This window comes from Montipora foliosa, chromosome 10, assembly GCF_036669935.1.
Source record: "Montipora foliosa isolate CH-2021 chromosome 10, ASM3666993v2, whole genome shotgun sequence".
NCBI lineage: Eukaryota > Metazoa > Cnidaria > Anthozoa > Scleractinia > Acroporidae > Montipora > Montipora foliosa.
Genome location: NC_090878.1, coordinates 18,569,805 through 18,579,804, shown reverse-complemented (window position 1 = coordinate 18,579,804; position 10,000 = coordinate 18,569,805). Strand labels below are relative to the sequence as shown.

The 10,000-nt window shown below is 40.8% G+C and overlaps 1 protein-coding gene across 3 annotated transcripts in view; it reads left to right on the top strand.

Moving 5' to 3' along the window:
• LOC137972468 (tetratricopeptide repeat protein 28-like) overlaps positions 1-10,000 on the top strand; it is a 24,084-nt gene that overhangs the window by 10,641 nt on the left and 3,443 nt on the right. For 2 of the 3 annotated variants that reach the window (XM_068819219.1, XM_068819218.1), the window contains exons 4-5: positions 396-462; positions 7,393-10,000. The exon at positions 7,393-10,000 is cut by the window's right edge and continues 1,399 nt beyond it. In XM_068819219.1, the coding sequence (XP_068675320.1) occupies positions 7,451-10,000 (2,550 nt within the window). In that variant the 5' untranslated portion in view covers positions 396-462; positions 7,393-7,450. Of the gene's footprint in view, positions 1-395; positions 463-1,554 lie in introns of all 3 variants that reach the window. The other variant, XM_068819220.1, reaches the window with a different exon arrangement.

Here is a 10,000-nt window from a genome sequence, read left to right as displayed (position 1 = left end):
CGTGTATCCAACTACTTGACCATTTCTATACTATAATTGATATTTAAACTATTTTTACTGTGTATCAGCATAAAATTTATCCGCTTTAGAATATACTTAACATTTCAAGTGAATGGGTAGTATTTTCCACTACGACTATCCACTTCAGAATAAGATACTTAGAACACTACCAATGGATGGGTGGGAATAATTTACACCACGTGTACAGTTACTGTACATGTATCTCTTAAGAGGTGCAGCTTTATTCCTCAGTTATGACGCTCTGTTTGCATGCTGATGTGTGTGGGCCTACTGGTAAATTATTTTTGTTAGGAGAGTCAAACCTTATAGAAGTATTTATTCAGAGACTAATTTTGATAGACAAGTGTAATAACCTCATCAAATTACCATTGCAGAGTTCTTTCCCTTGACGAAGCCACTGTGTGAGCTCACACAAAAGAGCATCCGTTTGGACCAACAGTGGTAAGTTGCTCATCATTACTTAAATCTTTATTTTATACAATGTACACATATGACCCACGTGATGCAAACAAACTCTGATTACGTATAACTTGTGCTATATGTTATGTTTGTGGGTTACAGTGAAAAATATCACTGCCATTATTCATGTAAAAGACACCCTTTTTCCATACACTTGTGATCCATATATGATTCAATTTTCCCTGTTGGATGAACGAAGAATTGAAAGTAATACTTGTAAGTGCTCAGGGTTTTAAGCTTAAATTGAGGCAAATCTGCAAGTGTAGATTCTAGAAATCAATATGCATCCACTTGTTGGCATATGAATAGCATGTATTCTTGTATTCCTCATTCTGCAAAGGATGCGTGCAGCTACAAAAACACTGTACATGCATAGCAGTATTTTTTAAAATTGATTTGAGTCTAATTAAAAGCTTTTGAATTCGGAATGGTACATGTATCTCCTGGCATTTTTGATTTGAGATGACTCGACTGCATTTCATCCCATAAATGCATGCCTTCAGCTGTTTAATATTGAGGGATTTAATGAGAAATAATGTGAAGCTTTGAACAAAAAACTCACGGATAATGACTTTTGGCTTTTTGAAAGTCTCAGAAATGATTCCCTTGGTGACAAAATGGACCTTTCCTGTGACTTATTGCGCATTTTACAACCAGCCATATATATGTAGTTATTCATAAATGGGTCTTTTTTTGTTTTCTTAATTGATTGTCGCTTCCGCTAATAAATAAGTAAATAAATAAATGATTTAGAATTAGAACAGTTAAAACAACCAAGCCAGGTCTCAGAGATTTGTGGTATTCTCTAAAAGGGTTTTCATCAAAATTTGCCATCAAAATTGAAAGAGTTTAGTATGGAGACGTTATGTTGGTTTTTTAGCAGAAACACATCAACATAACGGGCAGAACTTGAGTTTTAACTTTGGCTAATCGTTAACGCTTTGTTTGCATTAAGTTTTGGTTATTCAGAGTTCAAAAGCCAGGTCAAAGTAAACTTGCTGTTTCTTTGTATTTGATACACTTCTCTGTTACCAGCCATGTCAAGATAATTTGTAAAAACTGATCTTGTGATAGGACCTGGCCGCCAAGCATGGGACTTCACATGAGATGAACTAAAATTAAAGAAGATTGTTGGGTCAAACATCGAAGTTAACAGCAAACCAAATGCAAAAGCGCAAACATACATTATCATACAAATTCTGAAGTTATGAGTTAATTTTGACCAGAAGCTCATGACCTTGAAGCATTTTACTCTGGTTAAGAGCTGAGGTTTTTTGGATGTAACGTAGCTCACATTTTCCCGTTTGTGCACCTTCGATCTTATTTTTGTCCATGGATATTTATATTTGGATATAAGATTCAGGTGTCCTAAAATCCCCAGCTTTGTTCCAAGGAAAAGAGTTGCAAGTTTCACGTTGTCCTTGATTTTTTTTTTTTTTTTTTTTTTTACCATGGTTTCTTCCCAATCATAATAATTTTAACACGAACATGATAAGTACTGTACCTCCAGAACATTCCGTGCCAAAATTTTTCGCGCCGCTCTGACAGTTAGCCCGCGAATGCAGACGTATTGCAGTGAAATATACGTTTGCAGTGAAAAATGGCACTTCTGTTTTTCCTGACTGTTTGGCGTGATGCATTTCTGCCCGATAGAAATAGGAAAGGAAGAAACAAAGGTCCGAGTGATCATACTTAAATGGGCAGATATTGGGGTCTACATTTGTTTGATTCGATTAACTTGAGGCTGCACTCGTAAAAAAAGGTCTCGAGTTTCTTCTGCCTCAATTCTTGACATATTGAAATTGACAACTGAGAGTTGTGTGCCTACATTGACGCTGACATTTCTCAACGGAAACCTCTCGAAGGTCTTTAAACTTTTTGTGGACGAATTCCAACGTAGATTTATTGTAAAGCATAGGTTTCTCGTACGTGTTTCAGAAATATCAAGTTTACTCATTTTCTTACATAGATATTTCATTCTCAATGTAGACTTTCTATAAGCTATTTTTGGTTCTATTTTAAAGTAGCCTGGGGTCATGGTCCCAGTAGCCAGGGGTAATCCCCGGCCCCCAGCCCTTAATAACAACCCTGTTTTAAGGGGCACAATTCCATTCTGCTTACAGTATACCTGGCATTCATTTGTGCTGAACTGAGGTTCATTGTGTGACTTCATTGTTAAGAAGAGAAGACCATGGTGGCTATGATTATCTTCTACATTGTCAATTACTTTCTCACTGGTGGTTTATGTCATGACCACATACTCGAAATAATGGCTGTAGTAGTCAACAATGACCATAATCGAGTGTCCAGTTGGGAGTGGTCTTAAAGATGTACAACTACAATCCGGGTCAAAACACTTCGGGACACTTGTCAAATTTTGGGCAAAAAGTAGACAATTTACTGTACATGCTTCCTTCGTTATATGAGCAGCGTTTGTTCTTCTTTCGCTGCCTTTTTTGCGCCCTTCCCCCCAGACAATGTTGAAACATGCCAGCGATCGATGAACGGATCTTGATTTTGGAGACCGTGAAAAATCAACATTGTAATGGGGGGAGGGGGAAAAGCACGAATTGTCCCGACAGTTTTGACCAGGATTGTAGGTCTTGCCAATGGCATTCTGGCAATGCTCTTGGCTTCAATGGCTTTGGTGGATTTGGACGAGCAACCAGCTGACACTTATAGCAGGATTTGCAGAATTTTTCCACTGCCTTATCCATGCACGGCCACCATACTTTACTTCTCTGATTTTGATATGTCCTGACAATTTCCAAGTGTCCCTCCCTCATGGATCAAGGCAATTGCTTGAGATCTTAGCTATCTTGGTAGTACTGAGTGCGGGTACATCTTTGGACTATTTGTTCATTACACACAGATCACCTGCAGCTGCTGCATAAGCCTTGCATTCCTCTCATCGACCAATTTTGATTGCCTTTCTCAGAGCTTTCAACTCTTCATCCACAGCAGATGTTTCTGCAACTTCTCTTGTAGTGATACACTCCCCCACTAACATCTGGGAAAACCAAAAATCACTTCCGTTCGTGGATTACGGGCCAATCAGGGGCTATTTTCCAATTTTGCGTGAACTCTTGTTTTGAATGGCATTCCTTCGCAGCATGTGATTGGCTATACACAACACAATTAGTCACTGCTCATTGGGTTTCTTTTAATAGTGGCCGTTGAACGAAGTGGTTTTTCGTTTCAGCAGCCGTGGGAGGCTATTGTAGTGAGGGCCTTAAGTACGTGTGGCCCTGGTGGCTGCAAATCGGATACTCTTCTGCTCGATGATGATGGTTTGCTGCTTTATTGTGATTTAACATACAGGAAAGAGGGCCATTCAGTCACATTGAAGGGTTGTAGGTGGATCACTCAACGTTCGATGCGGGCGCAGCGTTTGGAACAGCTCTGTGATGGTTGCGAAACGGGGAATGAATGCGCTGCTGTAATTAGCCAGCCCTAGAAAGCTTCTTACTTTGCTGACTCTTGCAGGCTCGCTTCTTTCTTGCAGAGCTATACGCTCTTTCCTCTCTCGGGCCGATTCCTTTCTCCCAGACAGGATGATGCCCATAAGCACTGTAAACTAAACAGGAATTTGTCAACATTGAAAGGGAAGCCATGCTACTTCAGGCGTTCCATGGTTCTGCGCAGAGTCGTGTAAATATCTCTTGTTGAGCAGTGGATATCCCATGTTGGTGGAGCTCATTTGCTGAACTGGCGCCAAACATTTAAAACTGTGTATAATTGTGTATGGCCTTTGTGTGTTACGAGGGTGGTGATCTGGCGTGACCCTTGACTGCTGAAGTTACAGCTAAATGTATTTACTCTAGCTTGCTAAAAACCTTTGTACCATTCATGTTGTGCAGCAACTCACCTACAGTTGATATTCGGTATGGACCCATTTGCTCGCCTCATGTCGATGCACAAATGAATGTCACCATCCGCCTTTGGAATGATTACTATTGGGGTGATCCATGGTGCGGGCTCATTGACTTCTTCTATGATGTGACAGTCCAATAGTTCCTGAACGTACGCCCAACTTTTTGAATACGCTCTCCAGAGTGGATATTTTTGAATCCGCTATGAATGCAAACCTTGTGGACGCTAAATCTGGAATTTTTTTTTCCGTATGGCGTAAGAAGATCGAGCTCAGCTCCTTGCCGTGAGATCAATTCTCAAGGTGGCTGCCGAGGGTAATATTATTTCTTTATGGCGCATGCTTTGTTGGCTCTGTTTCCTGGAGGAGTCCTGAGTACTAGCGTGATTCGGATGCGTGTACGGGCAAATTCGATTTGAATACGCTAGGTTTGGATGAGAATATTTTCATTTCTTTGTTTAGTTTAGGTAAATTTTCAATCACTGTAAACCACTCAAATGCGAAATAAAGTTGTTGTTGAATCCGGAAAGAAAAAGTTGAGGATTCAAAAATACCCGGATGCGCGTGGACTGGGTCTAAGAAAGGACAACGACAACGGCTACGAGAACGCAACATAACAATAAGTTCAATTAGCAAAAACAATAGTTTTGCACGCGCTGCACGTGCGTTTTTTATTTTGATACATTTCTTTGCCGTTCTCGTCTTGATAACGACGTGAAATGATCAAATTTGAGGTCTTGTGGAGGACTAAAGCACCTGACGATGAATTTTCAATTTTCTCCCAAAACACTAGCAACGCGTTCATGACAAGTTTAGTTCAGGAATGTTTATGTGCACCTTTCACGCCAAACGACTTGGAATACTCACGAAATTATTAAAATAACGGTAAATGATGTTTTTAGATAGCGTTCTCGAAGCCTTACTCGTCTTCCTATTTCAACGTGGGTGTCATACAATTTGATAAATCTGAAGAGTGTTTTAATGGTTTAGTTTTGTTTGTTTAGTGTTTCCATTGCAAAAAAGGGAAGTATGCATCAGGGAAGTTAACTGAAGTTGCGAAAAATAGTTCTAGAGAATTGAAGGGGACAATCATTCTTCAAATCTAGTGAAAAAGTCATAGACGTGGTTTTCAATAGAAAATTATGAATATAACATTGATGGTAGAAGAGAATGTTGATCAGAATACGTAAATTTGCTTAGTTCTTGTAATCTAATATCCGGAAATTTGATAGTTCTAATTCTTTGAAGATTGGGTCTGAATGATTGATTTAGGAATTATTTTGACTGCACGCTTTGCAAAGAGACAAGACTATGAACATGCACAATAATACAATAATGACTATAAGGACAAACGAAATTTACAGTAGCACAGAATTCTGAAACAAAATTTAGTAGAAGAACTATACTTGAAATAAAATGCTATACAATGTAGCTTCAGAGATTTTGTAAGGCAACTGAGGAATTAAGGTTTCCAAGAAAGATGTTAGTCAAGCACATCCCCAAGAAAGGCCATTCTATGATGTGTTCAATTCTTTAAGCTTTTTTTGCAGATTTGCGTTAAAAGAGGATGTATTTTCTCTCGAAGCCTTAATAGAATAAAGAATTAGTTTTCTAAAAGTTCAGTGGAAGTTTCTTTGCCTTCAATAAGGTTACCAAATAAATACAGTAGACCTAAGAGACTAGCATCGTCATATCAGCAATTGCAAATAAAATCAGGTCTGGTAGTTTGAATCAAGAGAAAACGAGGGGACAGAGAGGGAGGCTCCCAGTCCAGCCCTTGGGATATGTCATGTCCACGAAAGTTATTTTTAGACGAGCGGAAGTTTTTGTTCTAGCAGAAGTCTTTCTTCCAAGACGTCCGCATGCAGACCAACCTCTGTCTGATGTTTGAAAGAAAGGCAAAGATTTCATGTAATGGCGGACGAAGTGGACTTAAAAAGAAAGAGGACAAGACTTTATGCGGACGTCTTGGAAGACAGACTATGAACAAAGACTTCCGCTCGTCTAAACATAACTTTCGTAGACATAACATATCCCGACCAATGCACTGAGCCTCCTTCTCTGTCCCCTTATTTGCTCTTGTTTGAATACATCACTGAGGTCATGAACATAGAATAAGAAAATGAGGGAACCAGAATGGATCCTCCCGGAGCGCGGGTGCGTATATTAATGACCGTTAAACCAAAAAAATTACGCCCTTAGAGTTCACATTGATGAAACAGAATTTTTTTATCCACCGTAACAAAGGCCTTAGAATATAAATAAACACATACACCTATGAGATGTTCACTGCCATCGAGCGCAAGATGACTTCTTGTGCAGGTAATCAGTGGTAAAGAGTTAGTAAATACGTAATGTAGAGAAAACATAAACTTAGTATAATGTATAATGTGATAAATACGTAATTTATTTAAGCTACTTACCGGACGGTTGTAGATAATTACTTTCTAGAGCAACTTTGAGAGTCCAGGGGACATTTAGAGCAGTCTGTATGTCATAAAAAGTGATTGACCAACAGCTTGAAACACCGGTCTCACACGAGCAATTTGATTTGATCAGGAACATCTGATGACAAATGACAACAGTGTTACTTTGCCTGAGTTAAGTCTAATATGGGACAAAATTTATGCCATTTATATACGTCTATTATGTGCGGTCAATTCCGGCTTTAAAAATTCAGTTTAAATCAAACAAAGGGCTCAGCAAATGAAGAAGAAAGTTTGACGTCAACAGTAGAAAACAGACCTAATCGGCTAACTCAATGTTGTACCCAATTCAAACCCTTTGGGAACAAAACGTTTTGTTCCAGGTATTTCCATATCATTTAAATATGAATGCTACATTATCATGCAAATACAATGCATGAAAGAATCTTAATCCCGTGTGATTTGAATTGGGTACACATTGACTTCGCCAATTAGCTCTATTGTCTTTGTTAGACTCAGTGACATGCGGTGTCTTTTGTGTTGGTTTGGTTACGTACCCTCAGCATTTGTGGTCAGTGCATTGAACTTCTCATACTTTCTTTTGTATTTTTCAAGGAGCGCTCTCTTTTTCAAAGATGACCTTCCTTGTTCTCAATAGTTATTGTAATCAAGAATGGCAGACAACACGATGAACGTTTTTGAGCAGCATATAAAAGAGCTTAGTGTTGCCAGAAAAGAGGGAAACAGAAAAGAGGAGGGTATTGCATATTTGAATTTAGGCAATTATTATTATGGCTTGGCTTACTTTGAACAGGCGAAGAAGGATTACACAGAAGCATTAAGGATTTTTAAGAAAATAGGTTTCAGTGCTGGAGAGGAAAAAGTCTGTGGCAGTCTCGGCACCGCTTATCGCAGTCTGGGATATTTTAAAAAGTCCAGAAAGTTCCTCAAGCAACAACTAAGTATTGCAAAAGAATTAGGGGATAGAGTCGGGGAGGGAAGGGCCAATGGTGATCTCGGCAACGCTTATCACAGTCTGGGCAATAATAAGCGAGCCATAGAGTATCATGAACAACATCTTAGCATTGCAAAAAAAGTAGGGGATAGGGCCGGGGAGGGATGGGCCAGTGGTAATCTCGGGAACGCTTATCACCGTCTGGGCAATTTTAAGCGAGCCATAGAGTATCATAAACAACGTCTTAGCATTGCAAAAGAAGTAGGAGATAGAGCCGGAGAGGGAAGGGCCAGTGGTAATCTCGGCAACGCTTATCTCAGTCTGGGCAATTTTAAGCGAGCCATAGAGTATCATGAACAATCTCTTAGCATTGCAAAAGAAGTAGGAGATAGAGCCGGAGAGGGAAGGGCCAATGGTAATCTCGGCAACTCTTATCAAAGTCTGGGCAATGTTAAGCGAGCCATAGAGTATCATGAACAACGTCTTAGCATTGCAAAAGAAGTAGGGGATAGAGCCGGGGAGGGAAGGGTCAATGGTATTCTCGGCAACGCTTATCACATTCTGGGCAATGTTAAGCGAGCCATAGAGTATCATGAACAACATCTTAGCATTGCAAAAGAAATAGGGGATAGGGCCGGGGAGGGATGGGCCAATGGTAATCTCGGCAACGCTTGTTACAGTTTGTCCAATTTTAAGCCAGCCATAGAGTATCATGAACAACATCTTAGCATTGCAAAAGAAGTAGGGGATAGGGCTGGGGAGAGCAGTGCAAATGGTAATCTTGGCAACGCTTATCACAGTCTGGGCAAATTTAAGCGAGCCATAGAGTATCACGAACAACGTCTTAGCATTGCAAAAGAAGTAGGGGATAAGGCCGGGGAGGGAGTAGCCTATGGTTATCTCGGCAACGCTCATCACAGTCTGGGCAATTTTAAGCGAGCCATAGAATATCACGAACAACATCTTAGCATTGAAAAAGAAGTAGGGGATAGGGCCGGGGAGGGAACGGCCAATGGGAATCTCGGCAACTCTTATCACAGTCTGGGCAATTTTAAGCGAGCCAGAGAATATCATGAACAATCTCTTAGCATTGCAAAAGAAGTAGGTACCAGGGCCGGGGAGGGAACGGCCAATGGTAATCTCGGCAATGTTTATCACAGTCTCGGCAATTTTGAGGGAGCTATAGAGTATCATGAACAACATCTTAGCATTGCAAAAGAAGTAGGGGATAGGTCCGGGGAGGGAACGGCCAATGGTAATCTCGGCAACGCTTATCACAGTCTTGGCAATTTTAAGCGAGCCATAGAGTATCGTGAACAACATCTTAGCATTGCAAAAGAAGTAGGAGATAGGGCCGGGGAGGGAACGGCCAATGGTAATCTCGGCAACGCTTATCACAGTCTTGGCAATTTTAAGCGAGCCATAGGGTATCATGAACAACATCTTAGCATTGCAAAAGAATTAGGGGATAGGGCCGGGGAGGGAAAGGCCAGTGGTAGCCTCGGCGGGGCTTATTACAGTCTGGGGAATCTTAAGCGAGCCATAGAGTATCATGAACAATCTCTTAGCATTGCAAAAGAAGTAGGGGATAGGGCCTTGGAGGGAAGGGCCAATGGTTATCTCGGTCTCGATTATCTCAGTCTGGGCAATTTTAAGCGAGCCATAGAGTATGATGAACAATCTCTTAGCATTGCAAAAGAAGTAGGGGATAGGGCCTGGGAGGGAGGGGCCAATGGTAATCTCGGCATCGTTTATCAAAGTCTGGGCAATTTTAAGCGAGCCATAGAGTATCATGAACAACATTTTAGAATTGCAACAGAAGTAGGGGATAGGGTCGGGGAGGGCTGTGCGAATGGTAATCTCGGCAACGCTTATCACAGTCTGGGCAATTTTAAGCGAGCCTTGGAGTATCTTGAACAATCTCTTAGCATTGCAAAAGAAGTAGGGGATAGGTCCGGGGAGGGATGGGCCAATGGTAATCTCGGCATCATTTATCGCAGTCTTGGCAATTTTAAGCGGGCCATAGAGTATCATGAACAATCTCTTAGCATTGCAAAGGAAGTAGGGGATAGGTCCGGGGAGGGAAAGGCCTATGGCAATCTCGGGAATGCTTATGGCAGAATTGGTGAGCTTGAAAATGCTCTTCTCTTTAACGAACAATATCTTACTATTTGCGACGAAACGGAGGATCCAGTAGGACAGGGAATCGCTTGCTATTGGCTTGGTCGTGTTCATGAAAATTTAGGCTCGTTGTGCAAAGCCCTTAAT